The following is a 25,424-nucleotide window of genomic DNA, read 5'->3' as shown; positions in this document are numbered from 1 at the left end:
TCCTTGTAGTTTAGGCCTTCCTTTGTGTGTGTGTGTGTGTGTGTGTGGTAAATGTGATCAGTTGGGGATGTGATGAAAACACAGAAGCTCACTTCAGCACATGGCAGGTTGCTGTATGCATGAAAGGCTCCTAGTCAGGGAGACGTGAGGCTGGAAACCCCCCCCCGGAGTACTTCCTGCTCTTTTGTAATCACCTGTTTTTCAGTAATTATGTTTTTGATCCAGTAAACAGCCAGTTAGATCGTAAACATCCCTCTGCTCCGGTTAATGTTCTGCTTTTATTTAGGTTTCTTTATCTGCAGCACCGTGTTGTGGATGCCGTAGCTCCGCCCCCAGCCCCGTCCACAAACCTAGTTACTGAATAATTGAATGAGGTAAATGTTTAACATGTTTTTACAAGTTCCTCGCCGTGCTGCTGTGAAGAGCCACAGTTTGTTGGGTTTAGGAGAAACACTCGATTGCTTTGCTTGACAATGATGTGTTTCCACGGGAGACCACCTTGCAGGCCGCCCCCCCCCCTCCCTTCCTTGTTCTCATTCACGGCGACTTTGCCAGCAGCTGCAACGCACCAGTTTAATGCGTCTTCAGATGTCAGGAGAGGGACTTTTTGTTTATCTTGACATTTGCCTCTCTGTTTATTCTGGTCAGAGCTGTATTTGCATCAACCTTGATTCCCTAAAGCCCCCCCCACCCTTCTCCCCCCCCTCCCTCGCCGGGCCTGTTTACACTGGGCTTGCCCTGAGTGTCACCTGGGAAATGGGCCGATCATTCCACCTGGTTAATATTAAATGGCTCCTGCAAGGAGACGTGTTTGTTCATAAACACAAGCCCAGCTCCTCCTGTTTACTGTCCCCATGGCAACCATCACTTATTAAACAAACAGCTGCCTGGTTTTGCCGGCGTGAGTGGACCGGGTCTGCGGAGGACCTGTGAGTTCGGAGTGGTCTGGTGCTGCAGGCTCCTGGTCCCTGTGGGGGTCAGCGGGTGCAGCCTGGGACTGAGTGCACCCCCAAGTGTACCCACGGGTGCACCCCGGTCGACTCACAGAGTCCTTGACGATGGCGGCGGTTGCAGGTTTGGAGGCGGCGTCTGAGAGCCTTCTAGGGTTTCTGCATCCCGTCCAGAGGGGAGTTTTCCAGAGAGACCAGGAGCAGCTATCAGTGATGAAGGCTGTGATAGAGGAGGTTCTGTATTATTCTTTTTTACATGCAACTTGTGTTTGTCTTTTTTAACTTTTCCCCAGCTCCAGGAGCCAAAATAACACCAAAGATAAGGCCTCGAGCAGCCTTGGGAAGCATTCTGTAGTCGCACCTTCGGTACACGGCGGTGTGTTGTCTAGTCTAGCAACCAAGCCGAACCTAAACAGCTCTGGAGTCGGCCTCTCTCCCGCCGTTTCATCCCGTGTGTCTTTATCTCCCGCCCCAAAGATGTTGTGCTTTTGTTGTGCGCTTGTGTAAACAAGGGCTGTGTGAGAACCGGGCGCGCCGGAGCAGGTGGCCGGCGAGGCCTTTACTGTCACGAGCGCTAAAGGAAAACAGCGCGATGAGGAGACGGGTCAGAGCGCAGCTGCGCGGGCCGACCCCGCCTCGGATCCACCGCTGCTTTCTGAAGGTTGTGGGATTCCAGGCGCTCATGACGGAGGGACAGGCGTTAGCAAAGATACTCCATACAGAAGATAGGGCATTACCGTTACTGCCAATGGTATGAAATGGTATACACTTCCGGTCTCCTAAGTGGGCGTGGTCGCCCACCCACTACAAGATCATCGGATCAGTCTAATATTTTTTTTCCCTTCCAAAAAGACTTCAATAATAACAATAACAGTATTATTAAGCAAAGAAGCAAGTTTTATTTTAGTTTTAAACTTCATTTTATCCGATGGGAAAACGATAAGAGCCAAATCTGGCGAGAGTGTGTTGCTCAGACAGAGACAGGTCTCAAACAAAGTTCATTTTCTCCTAATCTGTCGGTCTGAAAATGTCCATTTTGGTGTCAGAATGTTCAGAAGGTTTGTGGCTTTTGAAAAATGGGTCCCATATTTACTTAGGTTACTATGGGGCGAAGGAATTGGTAATAATCTGTGCTCACGTTCACTTTTCCCATAGGACTCAATAGACTCAGGACCTACTTCCTGTCTCCTAAAGGGGCGGGGCAGGGGGGAAACCCACGTGACACAGATACAGGAAACTGGGCTGTCTCAGGGCTGTCTCGTTTATTGAACGTCTCTGGCGTTAGCTCTCCGGAGAGGGCCGGCCCGGTGAGCCGTTCTTAACCTTCCACCTGCCCGCTCAGGTGGGATCCACGTGATGCCCGTCTGCGCCGGGCGCTGCGTATCTGAGGCAGAACAACACAACAAACTGTAAACAAATAGAGACTCTGCCCCCAACAACCCCTGTTTTTTATCCAGTGTTTGTTCGCTTTATAAAAAATGTATTTATTTATTTATTCTTCCAGCGAGTCCCCCCGAAGAGCAAAGAGGCATCTAATAATCAGCAGCAGCCGGCTTCTCTGCCCGTCTCGTTCCCGTCTCCTGGAACGACGGCTGTTTTAATTGTTTGGTTTTCTGTCACGTTCCCAGCAAACAACAGACCAACACGGTAATAAGCTGAAATGTTTGTGTTTGAGGCCTGCACACATGACGCAGGACTGCACCGTTTCAGGACACGTGACCCACAACTACAGCTAATCTGTTGTTAAACTGGACCTGATGGGAGACGGGTCTCCGTCGTCATCGGACACCGGGCCGTCCCCTGAGCAGAGGGGAAGTAAAAGGCCGGGTCGCCCGCGCCTCAGCTCGCCTCGGCGCGCCGTTATCAGCGCAGCTCTCTAATAAGGCTCTTTCCTATCTGCTTGAAATTTATGATGGATAATGCCCATTTTCCATTTTTCTTTCCTCCAAGTTTTTCATACGCGATATTGCGGCTTTGAATTATTCGGTGGAAAAATTAATGAGAAAGTAGATTTATGGGTTTCATTTGTTTGTCAATTCTAAAATTAATTGGGTGTTAATTTTAGCCATTCCCTCATCAGTGCCGGTTCCAAGCATGCACGCATTACTTTGCATTTATTGTAGTCTTTCTCTCCTCTATTGTGGGTCACTAGTTTTGCATACATTAAAGTAGCCCTGCGGCTCATTCTCTTGATTACTTTTGGAGATGCCATGCACTTGGAAATTTACGCCTTTCCGTAACAATTATGAAAATTTTGCCGGCAATGACAGTGCATGTAAAATAGCCATTAGTGTTGCCCTTTTTTTTTTTTTTTTTTTTTTAGCTTTAAGGGAAAATAAAGAGAAAGAAAGAAATCTCCTTTTCCTGCACGTGGTAGAAAGTCAGCGTTTGAGACGGCATTTAATTTGGCCAGAGGACGGGTTGGGTTAATTGCTCTCCTAAGAGCCGCGGCTGCGAGCGCGGCCTGCAGATGGAGTCGGTGGCTGGTCGTCCCGTCCCACAGTATCCCTGCTGCTCACTCCTTGTTTAGCAAATCCCATTATGGAGGAGGGCCGTGCCAGACTGGAGGGGTGAGCCGGGTCAACATCTGTCTGCAGGGCGGGGGAGGGGGGCGGACCAGCACATCCCAGAGAACGGGGCCTGTAGGCCGGCCCGAGCTGCACAGACGGGCCAATAAGTGTGGGGGAGTTGTGACACACAACTGAACCGGCGCGGGCCGCCGCGTCGGATGACTCACTCGGGCCCGTCTCCTGCACACGGGCTTCTTCAGTCGTGAGGATGCAAACCATCGTGTGCTTCTGCTCTGAGCCGTGGACCCGGTACTGTTTTAGCTCTTTGTGGCCTCCAGTGACTAATAATGAATCTGAGCTTTCAAAGTGTCCTTGAGAAGCGGGATTCAAAGCAGCTTTTTTTCTTTTTTCTTCTTCTTTTCAGTAATCTCACATCTAGATGATCTCACCTGCGTTCTGTAAATATTCTGAGTGACAAGTTGTCAACTCCAATTTTCCATCTGTCAGCGTGAGTGTGTGTCCCCGCGGCGCCTGGGAGTTCAGCTCCGATCCCCGGAGACGCCGTGTGCTCCGGCACACGTAAACCACGCCGGCCGGCCGGCTACTCTCCACCATGAATCCACATTCCTTCGTTATGAGGCCCTGTGTTTTAAAGCATTTATTCTGCTTCATATAAATAATTAATCAGCCAAGTTAATTTGCTTCTGCCTGACTTGGTCAGCTTCATTAACCGCCCTGGAATTGGGAGGCGAGACGCTTTGCGCCAGGAAGGAGAGACCAGCGCACAATAGCTGTAAATCATTTCACTGATTAGAGGAATACGGGCGCAGATATGCACGAGTGTCGCCCGCGCCCATCCCGCTGATGGGGGGGGGGGGGGGGGGGGGGGGTGTGCACGGAGGGAGGGAGGGAGGGAAGGAGGAAGGAGGGGAGGGAGGAAGGAAGGACAGGAGGGAGGGAGGAGAGGAGAGGGAGGAAAGAAGGATGGGAGGGAGGAAAGAAGGAAGGATGGGAGGATGGAAGGATGGGAGGGAGGAAAGAAGGAAGGATGGGAGGATGGATGGGAGGAAGGAAGGATGGGAGGGAGGAAGGAAGGGAGAGAGGGAGGGTGGAAGGATGGGAGGGAGGAAGGAAGGAAAGAAGGAAGGATGGGAGGGAGGAAGGAAGGAAGGATGGATGGGAGTGAGGAAGGGAGAGAGGAGAAGGAAGGAAGGAAGGAAGGAAGGAAGGAAGGAAGGAAGGAAGGAAGGAAGGAAGGAAGGAAGGAAGGAAGGAAGGAAGGAAGGAAGGAAGGAAGGAAGGAAGGAAGGAAGGAAGGAAGGAAGGAAGGAAGGAAGGAAGGAAGGAAGGAAGGAAGGAAGGAAGGAAAAAAAAGCTTTGAGACAACAAGATAAACACCTCATATTCAAATGTACAGATGTGTATTTGAGTCTAACTGCATTTATTTTTAATAATACTATACTATACAATATATATATATATATATATATATATATATATATATATATATTATGTGGTGCCAGATGGGGTGGGGGTATATATTCCTAAAACTGGACTGCAGCATTAACGTCATCGTTCAATCGTTCAGCTGAAGTTGTGAACGAGGATGTTTCCCAGCTCGTGAGGCCGTGAGGCCGTTCAGACCTGCATGCCGGCGTCGGCGCCCCCCCAGCACCCGCCTGCATGTTTCTCATGGAGATCCTCTGGCGGGCCCCACGCCGGGCCCCTGCTTCCCATTAAAAAGCCATTCTGCCGTGGTTCTTCTGGGAGCCGTGCAAATAAATAGATCCATTTCCATAGAACGTGTTTGGTTTTGGAGGGCCAATGTTTTCTTGGGCGCCTGTGCTCTGGCTCGGCTCAGGTTGGGTTCCTCTGCAGTGCGCGGGGCCGGGGCCCGGGCCCCGGCCCCCGGCCCCGGACCCCGGCCCCGGCCTCTCCACCTCCACCTCCACCACACCTCTGCCTGTGATGGGGAACACAAACACAAAACCCTGAGGCCTGAATCTCTCTGCTCTGTTCCTCCGGTCTGGATGGACGGAGCTGCTCTGCTCAGGGGAAGTTTGTTTGTACGAATGTTTGTTCATGTGTTTGTCCATGTGTTGGTACGTGCGTTCGCCTCCTCGCACATGCTGCAAACACATGGACGAGGCGACGGGGGAACGTGCACCGAAGTGGACTTGTGTGAGAAGGACACGACAGATGTTTATGGTTTGACCTCATGGCTGCGTGTTTTTACAGCTGCTCCTCTCTGTCCCTGTTTTCCCTCTCTGCCTCTTCTCTCAGGTTTCTGAGTCATGATGCAAGAATCTGGGACGGAGGTGACGAGCAACGGACCGGCCAATCAGAATGGAGGAGCCAGCGTGGAGACGGCGTCCAGGGAGGGAAGACCCAAGAGCGCCACCCCGTCGGTGGACGTGACGGCCGTGGACCTCCTGCACCTGCAGCAGCAGCAGGTAGACCCACACACACACACACACACACCTGTCAACAGCAGGCCCAATCTGCTGCTCAAAGTGCCTCTTAATATTTAATCCCACCTCAAAGTACATCCCGTACATAAACACATTATTATTATTATTTATGTATATTGAGTCCCCGTGTGAATATTTAAAGAAGGAGAAGTGCTCTTCCTCTGTGATTGTTTGGTTGTGAGTGTGTTTATCCCAGCATGCAGCATCTGCATTTAGCTGAAATATTCATCAGCATGTTCAAACATATTTTAAGTATGTAGGTGCGGCGGGATTCTGTAGACAGTTAGGGAACCATGACATCCAATAGGATGACAGCGTTTTCCTCTGGCTCATTGTAAACAGCGCTCACACTCCCGACTAATGCCACACTCTGCCGCGTCGCCGCGGAGGTGTGGAGATGCATCCCGTCATCCGAGCTGAGGAGCGCTCCGCCGTCTCAGACTTTGAGGCGAACAGACACGCTCTTTCTGTGGGTGTCAGCGGTACGTGTGGCACACGACGCCGCGTTTGAGGAAACGCCGCTGAAAAGATCAGCGTGTCTGCCGCTATCTGGCTCTCCCCCGACAGCGCGGCGAGGGTTGTTGTCAGGAGCTGTTTGGTGATGATGCGCAGCCGCTTTGCTGTTGTCTGTTGTCAAAGCGCATCCGTCAGTTTGTGTACGAGGAGGGAGACGGTCCTGCGGCGCGCCGCTCTTCCTCGTACAGCTGCTCCGTGACGCAGCATTGACGTTAATCATCATCCCGCTGCCTCCCGTTCCTGGCTGGAGTGGTCCAGCCTCTCCTCACGCAGGAAATGCACCCGCAGCTCATCGGTAGCAGAACTCAGTGTTTTAAGCTACATGTGGAAAGTTGTCACTATAAATGTGCAGCTTCTCTGGTCAATGATCTGTAGAGGGGATGAAACACGTCAGGAGAATGTATTAATAATGAATAAAGGGCTAAAAAGGCAAACGTGCACATTGTTATCTCAGAACCGCGAGGTGCGTGATGTTCACGCCTCTGATGGCGGCGGGGTCGCTGGTTGCTGGTTCAAACCCCAGCAGAGGGTGCTTAGTCTAGTTTTAGTCGAACAAAACTGATGATGTTTTAGTCTCGTTTTAGTCAAAGATTGTATTTAACCAAACCCATTTTACAATTGAAACAAGGTTATCTTACTATTATATTATTGTTACCTTATTAGACTCAAAAATACATTCATTCCAGATACAGAAAACGCTCTAATTTGAGTTTCCAAGATATTTATTTTTCCGCATTTCTCCCCATCTTTTTGTTTTTCGACGACACATTCTGTTTTGTTTTCCACGTCTATGTAGGAAAGTGTATCCAAAGATGGTTCTTCCTCTTCTCCCAGTCCCAGAGAAGTTACCTGCGTTTCTCTCTGTAACTTTGTTTTTAATGTACGTTAACCTAGAGCTCTGCGTTAACGGCATCAGCCTCTAACTCTGCAGCTGCATCTTCTGGATCTGATTCCCCGCTGCAGCGACTGGGATTGAGGACTAACGTCACCCAGCAGAACTAAACCAGAGAAACTACTGGAAACATGGACATTAAGGATCTTTGTTGGAACATTTCGTCTCTTCTCGTTTTGGTCAATGAAAATGAAGACACATTTTAGCTTTTTATTTTGTAATCTACATTTTAGTCTTGTTTTTATTCCTCTACAACAGTGGTCCTCAATCTTTTTTCAGTGATGTACCCCCTGTGAAATATTTTTTCAGCCAAGTACCCCCTAACCAGCACAAAGCACTTTTGGTTGTAAAAAAAAAAGACCTAAAACAGAGCACTGTGCCATCAGTAAGTGATTTATTAAACATAAAAATATTGCTGCTACGCTTCAACCACGACTCCATCGTTGGTCCAAGTGATTGACAGGTTAGGTGGAACCATCCTGGAGTGGGGGATACTCTGGGGTTTTAGGATAATAAGTTGAATAGCCTACTCCTGAAGATAAAATTAATTTTATGAATTTAGACTTATATTTTCCTCAATTTTTTATGAAATATTTATTTTTAAAGGATTTTTGCATGGATGCTACTTCTTAAATATATGTATATTTTAAAATCTCACGTACCCCCTGTAGTGCCTTCACGTACCCCCAGGGGTACGCGTACCCCCATTTGAGAACCACTGCCCTACGATATTGCATTATATATTTCATTATCGTTGCACATGACCAGCATTTTCGTTGCGTCTAGTCTCGTTTTCCTCAGGTGATAAAGGTTATATTCGTTGACGAAAGCAACTTTGCCTGCGATGGAGCGATGACCCGTCCAGGTTTACCCCAGTGAGGTGGACGGGTGGTTTTGGTCTGTGGCAGCAGCAGGCCATCTGGACAGAGGACGGGGGCGTATTGGTACCGAGCAGAGCCAGAGGAGGGCTCATTCGTGTACTGGAGCCCCCCAGTTAGAGATACACTTGTCCCGGTTCTCCCGGTCCTCAGTCCCCCGGCTCCAGAACCCGGTCCCTGACCCCGGCCCCGGCTCCCAGCCCGGTTTTTCCCAGCTCAGGGGGAACATGTCGTCAGTGAGAAAGTCGCAGCCATGCTGAATTCATTACCGCAGCAGTCACACAACACCGCGGATAACATTTCAATAACTGCAGGCCACAGTTGAGTAAACAGTTGCAGCGAAACCTAATTCCTGTTGACTTTTCCTTCATTCTTTGCCAGGGGCGCATTCTGATTCGCTCTGCAAAGACAACAGCGTAACAACTTTGATAGATGTGAGTCAGGGGAGAGGCAGAGGGATCAGACGGTGTCATGCGCGTGCACTTGACACCGGGAGGGATGAAATAAAACCGGAATAGAGCCGGCCTTCCAAGAACGCTCCTGTTCTCCGGTCGTTGCTCTTCAGCATGTCTGCTCCGACAGGAGGAGGAGAAGAAAAGCCTCTCCCTCCATCCCTGCTCCGTCTACTGCACTCAGCTTTCCTGCCCTCTCCTTTCTGCTCCGCTGCTTCTTGTTTTCAGCTTTTTTTGAACAAATCCAGCAGTTAATTTCTTTGGCATTTGTTTGATTTGAAATAGGAGCTTTGCTAATTGATGCCTGTGATAAGTGGAGATGAAGAGCCACACGTTTCCCTCTCAGCTCCTGACACAGGTAGCTCCATTAGAGAGACGGGCGGGCGGCCGTTTCATCCCCCCCGTCTGACCGGATGCTCGCTCGTGCACCGTGAACCGCCGTAATTGTCCTCAGGGCAGTACGATCTTTTCTCAATTAGTCAATAACTTTTTACTTTTGTGGCATTTCAGTCTGTTCTTTTAAGTTTTATTTGTGGCTCGCTGATACGCCTCTAACTGACACACATGCCCCCCCCCCCCAAAAAAAACAAAAGAAAAATCCATTCCGCCTTTATTCCTTTAGGGTGACTCAAAAGACTTGTTTGAGAGTCCCCTGAGCGAGTGGGAACAGCGGACCTGGCGCTGGCATATCATTTATTCTTATTAGGGAACATAACTATGAAAGACAGTCCTCATTAATAAGGATGGGGGATGAAATAATTGTAATCTGTTTGATCATCTTGATGCTGACAGGGGAATTCATCTTATGGACGAGTCAGGTTGGGGGGAAGTGGACCATAAGCTTGGTTTAAACATCTCTATTAGTGAGTAAAATGCTTGTTTGTTGGGAGCTAAGTGTGAAAAAAAAAGAGCAAGAAAAAGACAGATGGTGTTGAAATGTAGGAATGGATTTTGAAATGTTGCAGATTTTCCCGATTTAAGGAACTTAATGTGGTATCTGTTGCAGCGGCGAGACCTTGGGGAGTGTTTATCTCTCTTTTATAGCACCTTGAATCGTTTTCACAGAATAGTTTTATTTATTTAACTCTTCTTTACCTTAATCTGCCCCAGAATCTGTTTGTTTCCCCCAGTTTTTGTTTGTGTTGCGGAAGTTGTGGTTTTAACGTTATCTAGAGGAGGAAGTGAAGACACTGTAGGGGAGTAAAGAAAACAAAAAACAACGGTATGAAAGAGTAGTGATTTTGCAACGACTGTTTTAGATGATTTTGAAACGGGAAGTTGTGTTGTGCAGCTGCGGCTGCCAGATAAACACCGCCAGGACCATTGTGTCAGCTCTGGGCCTGCGTGGAGGAGGCTCAGCCTCACCCTCCGCGCAGCGGCCCACCTGTGAGCCCGCGCACCAGCCGCTTTGTTCCCCGTGATAGGAGTGGAGATCATTAAACATTGATGTCCTAGAGCCTTTTAAAAGATTCTGACAGATTTCTAAAATATCTGGTTTCTTCTCGCTCGTGTCGTACACACAAAAGACAGAATGAAGCAGATGAATACTGTAGTTGTGTAGGATGTAAGATGGGCTCGGGGGTCGGGGCTGGGGTTTGGGGGGTTCTGGTTTCACGTACAGAGCGGGGAGAGCGACACACATCACAGTGGCCACAGAAAGAGCTGAGCGAGCACAGATTTCCTGTTTGCAGAAGGCAGGTCTTACGGCTGAACCGCCGGCTGTATCCTCCCTGAGCAGGCTCTGCCCTTCCCAGCTCCAGGGACCGCGCTGCACCGGGAGGCTCAGGACGCAAGCACAGATGTGCAGCAAATGCAGCAAACGCTCAGGCGGAGCAGAGGCGCGAAGGCCGGGCCTTCACGTGTTAAGCTGCTGCCGTCGGCCTTCGGGCCCTCACGGGCCCTCACGGGCTAACGGTCAAGCTAACAGAGTAGCAAGAGCAGGTCAGGGGGGGCAGGGGGCTCGGCCCGCCTCACATCTCTGCTCTGCTCCAGGGCAAGATGGAGTTCAGGCTGTTTTTTTTGTTTGTTTTTTTTCATTTACATTACAACTTTTGGTATTATTTTGTTTATGCCCAAAAAAGGAATGTTTTGTTGGACATGAGAATAACTGGTGCCATGTTTTTGCCTTTAAATATGTTTAATGGTATGAAAACATAGAAGTTTTCAGTTATACTTGCATAAATTGTCTATATTTCATTACTTTATATACTGTCTTGGGGTTACTTCTGCATAAAATGCTAAAAAAATACACCCGATTTCATCCGTCTCTGTTTCCTCCCTGGATCTGTTTGATAATTCTGACCCACATGATGTTTCTGAAAGCAGTTCTATCAGCATTCTGGGAGCTGATTGGTCCTTACAGCATCATTAGCTGCAATACTTGCTGTTGAATCTCAATATAATACTAGTATTAATATGTTGCGTAACTAGACAGTTATATAATTCATGCAACAGCTGAAAAAACAGTTTTAATAACACTAACCCAAATCAATATCGGAATCGGATCAAATCTTGATAATCGATTCTAAATCTTAAGAATCGTAATCGAATCGATTCTTGACATTTGAATCGATCCCCAGCCCTAGTGTAGAGTTATGCACCGTAGGATCAGGGTATCCCTGGTATTCACCACGTGTGATGACACTGTTGCTGCTCTTGGACCGCCACCTCTCACACACACACACACACACACACACACACACACACACACACACACACACACACACACACACACACACACACACCCACACACACACACAGGTGCCTCCACACAGCAACTGCTCCTCCACCCCCAGCGGCTCTCAGGTGTCTCCATGTTGCCACAGGAGGCCGGCCGAGGCTCCAACTTATTGGAAAATCTGGCGGCGAGGATAACATCAGTGTTATGACACTGCATATTGCCCCAAATTGCTTATTGGTAAAATGATAGCGCTCGTCCAATTTGAATAATTTTATGGAATCCCTCACAGAACAGTTTAATTATGTTATCACACAACTGGCAACATCTGTCTTTATAGCACAGCACATGACAGTTTTATTACAGGCTGAATTTCTTTGCTGGTTCTGGCAATTGATGTGTGATCTGATTAATAATCACACGCACGGAGGTGAAAATGGAACAGTGATGCGTCGCTGGGTTGGGAAAAAGGGAAATAATTATTAAAGGAAGAAACAGTCTGTGTCAGTGAAAAGAAGACTCACACTTTCCCCTGCATGGATCAGTCCTCCTCTAAAACACTTGCTTGCATTGTTTTTCCTCTCCGCGCTGGAGGAAAGATCTTTAGTCTAGGTGCAACCTTTCAGATCCTTTTGTCCCCCAGGTTTTGTTGGTGGGGTTTGCGGAGGTAAACCACCCACCGCCTCTTCTTTGTCCTGTGGAAGCCTTCCAAGACGGAGGCCTATGAACTCATCCGTGTTGTTGAGTCTACCTCCAGCCGCCGCTTTCCGACCGAGACCAGATGAAGCCCAGGTTGCATGTGTGCCCAAGCCCACGGTTTTAAAATAGCTGAGTGTTCCTCAGGTTCACATCCTGTTTACACACCCTGCTTATGTGGGCGGGGGGTGGGGGGGGGTCACAACGGCTTGTTTGGCATCGCGGCTGCTGTCAGAACGGACACGCGGGGGGGCAAACAGGCGCGCAGCAACCCCCCCACCACATTTACTCACTGACCTGGTGAAGTAGAGCCTCTGACGGTACCAGCGGTGATCAGGTGAGGAGTGATGGTTGACAAAGACGGCTTGATTTTGATTGATTGAAATTCTTTATTCAGTCACTTCACCAAACAAACATTGAACACAAACATTATAAAAAAAAAATAGTTATTACCACCACACATCGCCGAGTATTTGAAGAAAAAAGTGTAACACATCAGTGTGCTGTGAGTGAAGGTGCAGGGTTTAGCAGGGGACAGCGTGTGGATGAGGTACGGTAACTGTGAAAGGTGTGCAGGCAGATACCTCCCAGGTAAGCGATTGTCCGAGCATGCTGGTATCATTAGGAGGAGTAAATTTTCACTTGAAATAAGTAGAAAAATCTGCCAGTGGGACAGATTTATCTTCTCATTACAAGCAAAAAAAAATCCTGTTCCACTGGCAGATTTTTCTACTTATTTTAAGTGAAAATCTACTTGAAACAGGTGGAAAAATTGTTGTTTTTTCCAGGGATGAGTCTTTTTTTTGACTAAAAATGAGACATTTTAACTAGAAAATAAGACGAATATGAGTGAAGGTGCAGGGTTTAGCAGAGGACAGCGTGTGGATGAGGTAACTGTGAAAGGTGTGCAGGCAGATACCTCCCAGGTAAGCGATTGCCCGAGCATGCTGGTATCATTAGGAGGAGCGGGGCGGGCCGGCTTTGTGTGCCGCCCGGATGGCCTTTGATGGCTCGCTCTGTGTGTTTGTGCTGAAGTGGGCAACTCTAAACTTTGAGCAGGTGTCTGAGGCAGCTGGCTGGAGGCATGCTGGGAAATACATCTGCACCGGTTCGTCCTAAATGGCTCGGCGAGCGGCCTCGACTAGCCAGAGGACTAATGCATCTTCAATGTTTTATTTAAAGTAGCCAACAAGCGCCTCCGGAACGCCTCGCGTCCACACACGGACGCATCCTCACACATGCACACGCGGGCTGGCAGAGTAATTCTGCACTGTTTAGCTGAGCAACTTGTGTGTTTAGTGGTGTAAATAAGTAAGCATTTTAACGGGGCCCTCGGGAGGCCGCGCGTTGGGAAAGTACACGCTCAGACACGACTAGCTTTAATGGCCGCTGTCAAAACAGCATTTAAACAAGAGCCCTCTTCAATGTTTACACTTAGCTGAATAATAATGCCATTTTAAGAAGAAGCTATTTTTCAAGATTAGCCAATCTGACCCAATTTGTCAGGGATAGACTTAAGGATGCACACTTCCTCCTGGGAAAACATTCAAGACCAGCGCCTATTTATTTTTAATGAGAGCACTACTTTAAAAACTTCATAGAATTAATATGTATTAGTAAAGTCTTTCCTGTGCAGAAAACTTCAGGGTAATTAATATTCATAGACTGTGCTTGTTAACACCCCCAATGCTAGTGCAATGTAGATCCAATTAACATAGAATAGACCCCAAGGATTTGGACAGATAAGGGTTAAATGAGCTATTGAAATTGAAACCGGCGCCGCCGTCTTTTCAAACACATATTTGTTTGAGGAAGATCCGTCCTCTTCTTCTCGTTCTTCCTGGGGTGCATGTGTGAAATAAACAGACAGAAATGCCTCATCTACTGTGAATCTGCCTGGACAATAACACGGAATAAAATAAAAAGCTCGGTGCACGTGCACGCGTCGGTGTGTGTTAACGTGCACGCGCTGGTGTGTGTGCACTTACACGCCCGGGCTAATGTGAAAACCCTGTCGTGAGCCTGGCTCTTATATTTTCATACTCGTATGGCACAGTTCAGGTAATAGAGATCCGTGCTCACGCTTGGCACCAGGCTGCGCCTGGCAGAGCCCTGGTGACTCCAGAGGAATTCTGGGTCTTCAGAACAGCCGTCGTGCCTTCTCTTTCGGCTCACGAGGCACTGATGTTGCACATCCGAGGCAGAGGTAGTCTGGGTTAGGGTTAGGAAAGGGAGAGGTGGGACACACCCCACCCAACCACGACTCAAGTTGAATCTGTCTCCTTAACCGACCTCGAGAGACGAATGCATTCATCTGGTAGCAGATTGACACCGCTGTCAGCCTCGTGGAGCTGATTGGTTAATCCTTTCTTCCTCCCCTGGTGCTTCTTGGGCTAATTGTCTTTTCCGTATACACGTCGACGGTACCAGTCAAAGGTTTGGACACCCCGACTTGAAATGAATTCATCTTTCCCACTGACTACTCGTTAAGATGTTGCTTTTTCCCCTCTAGTTGAGGTCTGATTTGATAAGAGTATAAATGTCAGTTTTATGAGTATTTCAGATCTCTCTGCTAAGGATGAAAATAACTCAATGTTAATTTGTCCAAAGGGCCAAACTGTATTCAATTTGGCATAACAGAATCGGAGCAGGTAGTAGCTTTATTTGGGCTCCATCAGACCCCATGAATCCAAATAGGATGGATGGATGGATGGATGGATGGATGGATGGATGGATGGATGGATGGATGGATGGTGATCAAATATTCAGTTCAATTCAACATTCCAATACAGTGAGACACGTTTCTTCTTCATATGTAGGTATCATTGTGCACGTAGACGTGTGACAGGAATGGTATTTCCCAGATTGACAGGTGCTCATAACATGCTACTTTGGATATGATCCATGGATGTGGCGGCCACGCACACATCAACGCATCGGATGCATTTTCTCTCTTTTCCCAACCTTTCAACCCTCGAAAAGCATTTCTTCTTCTAAACTCTTTATTACAAGCTACATGTACTAACAGCATTTGCTACCTGACATGGCGAGTAAATAACAGGACGTGCCACGGCTGCGTTCCAATAACGACATGACACACGGCTAACAACTCCATTTTTGGCATACGGCACAGAAAATGATAAACTCCCGTTTGGGATGACCAAAGGAGCCTTGATTGAAGTAAACACGCACAGACAGCTCCGCCGTGCACAGGTCTGCTCGACATGTTTCCACCCATCAAAGTTTGCATCGGTGATTAATAACAACCCCACTGCGCGCTCAGCGGTGACACGGCCTCTATTTGAGAGAAAAATGGCACAGGTCAGTATCCGCTGGTGAATAGCTGTGTACCATTTAGAAAATGATATGCCGAGATGGGTTGTCTCGTCATAAATAACATTGATGGCAGCTCGGCATCCTGTGAATGACATCTGCCGTAAATACTTGGCCAGTCCAGAGACAATGGTTCCTATAAATCCTCGTGCAACCCTTTTCTCTGTACACAAAAAGGATATATGTTATTTAAATGAACAATAAAAAGAATAAATGGTTTCTTTCCTCCCCAGTTGATGATGGACCTCCAAAAGATTGTATCCTGCTGTTTCCGCGGCCCCTGATACGCTGTTGGTGTTTGTTGTTTACAGTCTCTGACATGATATAATGGGATGGCGGTGGAAGTAAATGGCACAGAAAATAAGACAGTCCTTTATGTTCCCCCTGCCCTATTTTTTCTTCCTCCCCCTTTTTTCTCCCTGTAAATGGGGAATATGTTCTGCATTTGACTCAAGAAACATGAGCCTTGAATATAAGTAACTGTTTTCTGCATTAGGTACTCCCCGGAGGTAGGAGGGAAATATCATGTCCCTGCGTGAAATGTGAATGTGAAATCTAGCAGAGAGAAATATTTATGACCATTTTCTGCTTGATTAGAGCTGGATGACATGCCGTAGGAGATGGTGAGTTGACAAAAGGCAGCCGCGCTGCTTCTGGGCAGACGTTAAAGCAGGAGCTGTTTGGAGAGGCTGTTGATGTTGTGTACGCCAGCGGGCCTGGTGGATGGGTGACCCCTGGTTGGCCGATGTCCAACACGATCCCAAGGTCATTTCTCTGGGATGTTCAGTGTGTTTGAGTTTGAGGAGCAACAGTAGGGCTGTGGTTGGGCGAGACACCAGCGTACATGGGTGAACTGGACATCACATGCACACGCCTGGAGGTCATTCCAGTGCTGCTAAGAATGGCCAGCTGTTTTGTTAGGGTCCTGTTAGAGTTGTACTGCTACCGCTGGTTCTTGGGATACTCCATATTTGTCTTATTTCTAGTTAAAATGTCTCATTTTTAGTCAAAAAAGAGTCATTACCAGTAAAATAACTTATTTGACAATTTTCACCTGTTTCAAGTAAATTTTCACTTGAAATAAGTAGAAAAATCTGACAAAAATGGGGACAAGATTTATCTTGAAAAATTGTTGTTTTTTCCAGTGATGAGTCTTGTTAAGTGTAATGAGATTATTTCTTTTGACTAAAAATGAGACATTTTAACTAGAAATAAGACAAATATTCTTGTTAAGATGTTGAGTTTTTGCAGTGTAATACCTCATCACACATAAAACATGGAGCATAGGCTAATGTTACTGATTTAGTTTTTTCTACCAGTAAATGATCGTTACAGAGACAACGAGCTGCCGGCCGGTTGGCGTTCAGTACAGTGAGCGTTGTTATTCGGCTCACCTGCCTTTGCTGCCTCCATGTTGTTACCCGTCCTTCATCACTTCAGACGTTGCTAAAATGTCGCTCTTATTAATTGTCAATTTGTCTCTCATCGCTAACTTTGCCAGGAAGCAGAAGTAGCAGCTTTAGTTTAATGTGGTTAGCGAGCAGACGTGTCGTACCTGACAAGAGTGGGAGATGTCTTTGGAGAGTGTGTTTGTGTGTTTGTGCTCTGTTGAGTAGAATATGTGAAGAAATTATAGATGAATAATAAATAAGTCTAAATATGTCAAACTTTGGTCCAACACTCAAGAACTGAGTTATTCTAATACAAAATAATGTATCCTTTTGATTGACAGGCGGCTTAGCCAATAGCTAGCCGTCATCACTTCCTCCTTATTTCATTGTCATTAAACTAAGCTAAGGAAGTAATCTGTAGTTTATACTAACCCAGTCGGATTACATCTGAACCTGGACATTCTGCTGTGAGCGTCCTCCAGCAAACTTTGATGGACATACGCTGGGCGTGTCCCCATCAACTTCAAAGGCAACATGGCATGCCGTACAAGGGAAAAATACGTGGGCTCTTTCTATATTTACAGTCTACAGGAAAAATTAATTTCAAAACTGCTCTTAACAAACTCAAGAGGTCACGTGACCGATTCTTCATGCATCTTATTTTACGATCTATTTCAGCTGCATCGCTTCTTGGTCTCCGAACTACAGGCCGGGCTCAGCGTCTTTTTCCTGATCAGTGCGTTTATCTCGTGTATCACACTTGACAGCCCTGATATATATAACCTTTTATTTACTTTTTGGGGTGAATTCAGTATTTGCGACATGCTTCTAAGTTTCCTGCTCATCAAGTACAAACACAGGACGACGAGCCCGTTGAGCAGTGTGTTGTGTGTTGGTGTTTGGATGGAGGTGTTTATGCCGGAGAACCTTCAGCTCTTCAATTCCATTTCCAGGATCAGAGAAGTACAAAATTGAGAGTATGATAAATTTTTCAATTTCTCTCTGCAGATATCTAATAATTGTGCCCATAGATAGCCAGGGGGCTTTCATGAAACATTAACATGCAAAAAAGTTGGAATCAGAAAGATGGTATTTTGAATTGAATAATGTAAAATATCTGTAGGGCAACAGAGAAAGAAGCAAACTATTCCAGGTTTATTCTTCAAATGTTTTCCACCGCAGGAGTACTACTCCTAATTACAGACCTCTTATCTGCAAACTCAACACTATATTTATTTTTTTCTCTTTGCATAATACAAATTTCTGGAATCTTTTAATAGCAAGTGCATGATAGTAATTCATTTTTAATGCATCATTAGAAATGTCATTTCAACGTGAGGATTGTGTTTCAGCCGCTACATCGCTGGACAGACACTTTTTTTATTTTTTAATTCGGGTTTTTGATTATTAACGTTGGACAAGCTCAGCATGTAAATGCTCGTCTCTTTGATGTTGGAGAGGGGGCGTTGCAAGGCACATGGCTCTTATTAAAATAAATCAGCATGTTGTCTCCTGGCTTTCCAGTGGAGACGCTTTGCCTTTAAGAAGCGGCGCCCCAGAGGAAGCTGGTGCTGCAGGTCTCACCCTGTCTCCTTCTCCTCGTGCTGTCTCCATCACTTTTCTTACTTCCACATGATGTCATCATCATCCCAGATAGGTACGGCACAGGAGAAGTGTATTTGTTGATCAGATTTGGCCCGGCTGACATCTTCTCTGCAAAAGTGCAGGGGTGTAATGCTTGCTCGAGCCGGAGCCGAAGCCGAGCATCGCTGGCTGGCTGAGTGATCTGCCTGAGTGATCTGCCTGTCATGGGACAAGATGACCAGATCAGTGTTTAACTGCCGCGCTGCAACTGGGTTCATACACACTCCCTGGACACACCGCTCTGCATCCTATCAGTCCATACGTGACATATTATTCCGCTCATCAGCAGAGGTGTCAAGTAACGGAGTACAAATACTTCGTTACCTTACTTAAGTACAAATTTTGGTTATCTATACTTCACTGGAGTAATTATTTTTCAGACGACTTTTTACTTTTACTCCTTACATTTTCACGCAATTATCTGTACTTTTTACTCTTTACATTTTAAAAACAGCCTCGTTACTCTATTTCATTTCAGCCTTTAATAAAAACTATCCAGTTAAATTGCTCCATCCGGATAGAGTGAATTTGGTTGTGGTTGTTTCAGATGTTCTTGTCCAGTTTTGTTCTTACATCCGTTCCCTCAGATTCCTGCAACTAAACTTGGATGTACATTCCAATAAAGGTTAGGATAAATGATAACATGCCTCTGAAGTTTGACTTTTTGCACCATTACAATACTTATAGGCAACTAGTCATCATATCTCCTGCTCTCTGAAACACATGTTAATGCTCAATAGTACACATATATGGTTCTTTAATATATTTGCATTATACTAAGATGCATTCATTTTCAATGGCTTTTGTCCTTAATGGCTTTTTTCCCCCTTACATTACTTTTACTTTTATACTTTAAGTAGTTTTGAAACCAGTACTTTTATACTTTTACTTGAGTAAAAAACTTGAGTTGATACTTCAACTTCTACAGGAGTATTTTTAAACTCTAGTATCTATACTTATACCTGAGTAATGAATGTGAATACTTTTGACACCTCTGCTCATCACAGCTCTGAAAGATGCACTTTGAGTAATGTTTCATATTTAAGGCTAATAATATTGTCCGAGCCCTCAGCTCCTCCAAAGGGAATACTAACTGGGGTTTCAGTCAGTCTCTCTCTTATTTTTGTTTTAGCTCCAGCCACTATCACACCACCATATTCTCGTTTCACTCTGTAATCTTTTGACAAACCCCTCTCTTCAAAACATCACCAGCATCGAAGATGGATTGAATTAGCGATTTGTGGTCTATTTATCTCAATCTGAGAGTAATTTGGTGCTCTCTGTCTTAGCACTCCAGCTCAATGAAAACAATAAATGGTGTCCTTATCTGCTGGAATGAAATCAAGATAGGCTCAGGAGGCTGTGAGTTATTTGTGTCTGTTCTGGAGGGAAAGGAGGGACAGGAAATGGACACCCCTCTCACTTACCCACCCACTATACATCAGGAGCAAGAGTAGCAGCAGAGGGATTCCTTTTTCTTTGGTTGCAATCGGCAGACGGCCGGGTCGTTTTAATGTAAAAGTGTCAAAGATGTGCCTTAGCCCTGCAACGAGTAGAATCTGCTCAAGTACTGTGTTAAATTGAAAACAGGGCCACTGGGATTTGGAGGTGAGGGGACAGGGGGCTCCGTGGTCGCAGCATCTCGGTCAATTATCACAGTCTCCGGTGCTCCCGTCCCCTCTGGAGGCCTCCCCTCCTCTGATGTGCTTCTGTCAGAGCCGCCAGCCCATCACTGAGTTCTGATGGGGGGAAAACGCTTCTGATGCCTTTTTAGTTTTTTCTAAATTGTTTCTCTTAGACCAAGAATGGTGCCCTGAGAGATGTTTGTTTTAGACTCCAGGTGACTTCACGTTTTTGTTGGCTCATTTGGGATGAAAACCCTCCAACAACGTGCCTGCCGGGGCATCGGCCGGCTCGTTCAGAACGCAGCAGCGAGTCCTGGCCTGTCCCAGCCACCTCTCTGGCTGAAGAGAGAAGGATCACTTCCTGCCAGGTGCCAAGTGGGGAGCCGCAGCTTCTGCCTTTTTCGCTGAGTTGCCACAAGTGGGAAAAAAAATAAAGTGGGGCGGGGGTGGTGGTTGGTTACTTACCAATCTATTTACGCGTATGTGTGTATCTGTGCGAGCGTGTGTGAACGCGTGCAGCCGATTTGAACCACCTGAGCAGGAGCCAGAAACTGCACTTGCCCCATATTTCAACCAGATGTTGAGGAGGGGAAGAAAAAAGCTTTGCAAGAGTCTCGCAATCAAAATAATTATCTTTATGGGTGGATGTTTACAAAGTGTTAATGTGACGTTCTGCAGGCAGAGCAACGGAGCCGCCTTTTATGTGTTGAACGTGATAAACGTTCCTGTCTGTTAAAAGACCAACACCTTCGCCGTTTATTAAAGCTCGGTAGTAAATGCTAAAAGGAAATAAAAGATAAAGTGAGCCGTGATCCCCCTGCTCCCTCTCTTTTCTCTCCGTCCATCCGCAGCGAAGCACGCCGCAGCAGATGTGGCTTCCTTGAGCGGCAGTCAAACAAGCAGCGGCAGTGATTTGTGGCCACAAGGCAGCAGAAACCGCTGTAACGCGTCTGCAACGAGCCCGTAATGCGTCTGTAACGTGTCGGCGTGCCGGTGGAGGCATAAGCACAGGCGCTTCGGTATATTTCTCCTCATAATTCATACTTCTTAGATCAATTTGCGATTTCCAATGTTTGTCCTACTGAAACGTGGCGGCTGGAGAGTGGAGGCCGACGTCTACTAGAAACCCCTGGTTTTGTTTTCAGAGCAAATCAGCTTTGCTGCTTCGTAGTTCAGCAGACGTTTCCTCTCAGGAGTCCATGTTTAATTTGAATAATCACAAAAATAGTGTTCTTTTGCTTTGCAGGGACATCAGTGTCCCAGATGAATAAAGAAGTAAATGAGGGGAAGAAAACAGGTAATTATGCTGAACCAGTAAATGAATGACCCACTGACCCTCAGTCCTAATTGATTTTGTGGAGATAAATCTTTTTTTTTTTTTCTTATCACCCATTTTGATGTGTTTTGTTAACTGTCAGTTAGGTGTAATTAATTGGTTTTGTGAAGAAAGAATCAACTATTAGAAACAGGGAGGGAGGGGAGCACAGCAACCGCACGTGGCAGCGTGATGTCACATCCTGGAAGAGCAGGAAACATCTCACTGATCGTTTTGCCAGCAGTGATATTTATTCTTTTTGAAATGCAGCATGCAGGACATTAAGGTTCAGGCGGCTTTTTGGAAGAAGTCTGGCTCGTAAATGCACCAGTAAGTGACGCTGGACTCACCAACCTTCACAAACCTGCCGGTCGGTGGGCGTGCACGCGCCAGGTTACGCTGCGCGGCTACACGTGTGCCGTGGAGGAGATGACATGTGCAAAATTTGCATGTGAATTCTTCACCGATTCACCTCCAAGTGAACCCGCTGAGCGGTTCTGGTGCCGGCCTAAAGACAGAGGTGTGTTTTTATGACTAGGTGAGGCATGTCCTCTCCAAGGCCCTCCAGCACTGTATCCTTCCACCCTCCCCTTTAATCACTGTATCAAGCGCTCTCATAAACTCCATGAGCTGTGTATTAGTGTGTGTGTTGTGTGTGTTGTGTGTGTGTTGTGTAAGTGTCCGTGAGTTTGTGCCCTTCCTTGTTTCCCAATTTTTAAACCTAATCAGCAAAAATAAAGCCATTGTAAGCTCACTCATATTAAAGAGGTGATTATTGGTAATAAATACTTTTTATACATACTTATTACAGAGGCAGTTTTCTTCTTGGCTTAATGAGAGTAATTTGATTTGCTCGAGAGATTACAGTTTCCTAGAATTAATGCGGCAGCCCCCATTCCAAGATAGAGTGAGATCTAAGATTCTTCACAGGTCGTGTGCTGCTAGATGCACCCCTCTCACATAGCAGCTAATGGAGGTGAACAGCAGTCTGTCATCCCCCCACCCACCCCCACCCACCGCCCCGGCACCCCAGCGGCTCTATAGCCCGCATGCCCTTGGTTCCTGCAGTGCTGGTTGTTTGGGCTGCTCCTGCTTTCTGCATTCTCCCTCCACCTCTCAATTATGGACGTCGTGTTTTTAGTCACACGCTTGAAAACAGGGGGATTGTGATTAATTGCGTATGTGTAATGTTCGCTCATCAATGAAAATTAAACATCTGGGCAAATTATTCATCCAGTTGTGCTCATTCGGATCAGGTTCCAGTGGGTTCTGTTTGTTGTCTTCTTGCTTCTTCACTTTTATTCTTTTGACATCTCTATCACGTGTTTCTGTAAGCACGCTGAGCTGAGAACATTTGGTTGGGATCATCTCCTCTAGTTGATGGGACCCTGCGGGCCCGCCGGTCTCAGCGATGAGAGCAGGTCGAGGGGGGAACGATTCTGCCGCCACTCTGCACTCTACTTACTAATTAAGCCGAGACTGAAAGCAAAGAAAATACTGTAAACACATCAGAAATAAGGTTTCAACTAGGAATGGGCGATATTTTACCGTTCACGATAAACCGTCAAAAAAATTCCCCACGGTAAAAATTTGTCATCTCGCGGTAAAAACGATAAATTCCCATTGATGACATTTGGATGGATGGATGGAAGGAAGGAAGGAAGGAAGGAAGGAAGGAAGGAAGGAAGGAAGGAAGGAAGGAAGGAAGGAAGGAAGGAAGGAAGGAAGGAAGGAAGGAAGGAAGGAAGGAAGGAAGGAAGGAAGGAAGGAAGGAAGGAAGGAAGGAAGGAAGGAAGGAAGGAAGGAAGGAAGGAAGGAAGGAAGGAAGGAAGGAAGGAAGGAAGGAAGGAAGGAAGGAAGGAAGGAAGGAAGGAAGGAAGGAAGGAAGGAAGGAAGGAAGGAAGGAAGGAAGGAAGGAAGGAAGGAAGGAAGGAAGGAAGGAAGGAAGGAAGGAAGGAAGGAAGGAAGGAAGGAAGGAAGGAAGGAAGGAAGGAAGGAAGGAAGGAAGGAAGGAAGGAAGGAAGGAAGGAAGGAAGGAAGGAAGGAAGGAAGGAAGGAAGGAAGGAAGGAAGGAAGGAAGGAAGGAAGGAAGGAAGGAAGGAAGGAAGGAAGGAAGGAAGGAAGGAAGGAAGGAAGGAAGGAAGGAAGGAAGGAAGGAAGGAAGGAAGGAAGGAAGGAAGGAAGGAAGGAAGGAAGGAAGGATAAATTCCCATTGATGACGTTTAGTAGTATTTAGTATCTTTTAGAGCAGTGTTTTGGGGGCTCGAAAGACTGAATGTGGTGATAGATTTATAGTTACAAAGGTGGAGTTGAATTGGTATTTTTTTTTTATCGTTATCAGGATAAATGCCAGAAATTATTGTGATACATTTTTTAGTCCATACCGCCCAGCCCTAGTTTCAACCAGGTTGGATTCATAAATCCTGAATCTCTTCCATCCCTGTGGATGGGCGTGGTCTCACTGGTCAGTCTGGAAACATCCCAGAAGCGTCCGCTCTGCCCGCCTGTTTTGGTGCCGGATACAATTCCAACAATACTGGTGAGTCCAGGAGAAGCATGTCGTGCTCTGATGGCCTCCGGCACAAACCGCTTGTTGTCTCACATTAGACGCCAACAGATCCTTCACAGTGTGAAACGAGCTCCTGGGTTTCCCCCATAAAGCCCAGTTCAGGGGCTCTGAGCAGACTTCGGTGTTCTGAGACCCTCCTGGTTGACTTTTTTTTGGATGTTCTGCATCAAATGAGCCAAGATGGACGAACCACCCGACATCTCCAGATCCTCCAAGTGGATGTGTTTCCACAGAGAAGAGGGCTCTGAGTGTATTGTGTCGATACGTCGAGGCTGTAGGAGTTGAAGGAGGGAGGAGACGGCTGGAGAATGAACGGATGGATGGATATGTGGATGAACAGACATGAAACCCAGTTTCCAGTGGACTCCCAGAAAATCCGCTCACGCCAACGCCAGAATAGACTTGATGCGTGGCTGTAGCAGAGCCGGGTAGGCGGTCACTTCGGACAGTGTCTCCCAACCTGGGGTCCGGGCCCCCCTGGGGGGCGCCAGAGATCTCTGGGGGGGCGCGAAACTTTGTCTGCTTTGAAATTATGCAGTTGTAAAAATTATATTTGCGAATGAGTCATTCATAAGACATTGTTAGGAATAATTTATGAATGTCTTGAATATTTTTTGTGTTTTTATACACTGGTGACAAACACAGGAAATGATTGCATTCCTTATTATTATATCATTACTCAACATTTAATCTACTCCGACAGGTTGTTAACGGAAAAATGTTAAAAATTGTGGTCTCATATTAAAACATTTTTCAGAAATATTTTGATGTCCTTTTATGTCCTTTTGTGCGTATTTTATACATTGGTGACTTCGGAGAAAAACAAAGTCATATGTATACAGAGTAAACCAAAGAGAAATGTATCAAAAAAACATAATTAATGTTCATTTTTTCAATTAAAGACTATTTTGGTGCTAGTACGTACGGGTCGGGGGGCCCGGCTGGTCTTAGACACAAGTAGGGGGGGCCCAAGGAAAAAAGGTTGGGAACCACTGACTTAGGAGACGCTTCGTAGCGCTCCACGACACCTTCCGTCAGCCCGCTCTCATTGACTAGCGGCTTGCACTTTGCTGGCGTTTCCCCTCAACTCTACATCCTGCTAAGCTTCACTCTCCCCTGCTATGATGTCCACTCCAGCTCTGGGAGCGAAGTCCGTCATCGTTGACGTGTGACATGACGCCATAAAACTGCAGGAAGTTACCTCAGGTGACCTGGACGGGGTCCAAGCTCGCTCCATCCAAAGAAACAAAACACCCACAGTGGCAAGAAAACGTATGTGAACCCATTAGGACCAACTGGTGATCTGCTCTTCATCTTAGTCACAAATATACACAAACACAATGTGCATAAGATGATGAAATATAAACGGATATCATTCCTTGGGTCTTTCTTGAACACTGATGCTCGAAAAGAACCAAATAAACAACAACAGCTTATGGGATGAGCTGGAGCGCCTGGTGTGATTGTGTCTACTGCTAATGTTTGACTTCGTTGGCACCAGAAAG

The 25,424-nt window shown here is 46.6% G+C and overlaps 1 protein-coding gene across 11 annotated transcripts in view; it reads left to right on the top strand.

Moving 5' to 3' along the window:
* foxp1b (forkhead box P1b) overlaps nt 1-25,424 on the top strand; it is a 161,295-nt gene that overhangs the window by 70,969 nt on the left and 64,902 nt on the right. For 10 of the 11 annotated variants that reach the window (XM_061727918.1, XM_061727927.1, XM_061727926.1 and 7 more), the window contains one exon: nt 5,744-5,913. In XM_061727918.1, the coding sequence (XP_061583902.1) occupies nt 5,755-5,913 (159 nt within the window). In that variant the 5' untranslated portion in view covers nt 5,744-5,754. Of the gene's footprint in view, nt 1-1,134; nt 1,185-5,743; nt 5,914-25,424 lie in introns of those variants that run through there. The other variant, XM_061727924.1, reaches the window with a different exon arrangement.

Source organism: Cololabis saira, chromosome 8 (genome assembly GCF_033807715.1).
Source record: "Cololabis saira isolate AMF1-May2022 chromosome 8, fColSai1.1, whole genome shotgun sequence".
NCBI lineage: Eukaryota > Metazoa > Chordata > Actinopteri > Beloniformes > Belonidae > Cololabis > Cololabis saira.
This window is presented reverse-complemented; position numbering and strand designations above follow the sequence as displayed.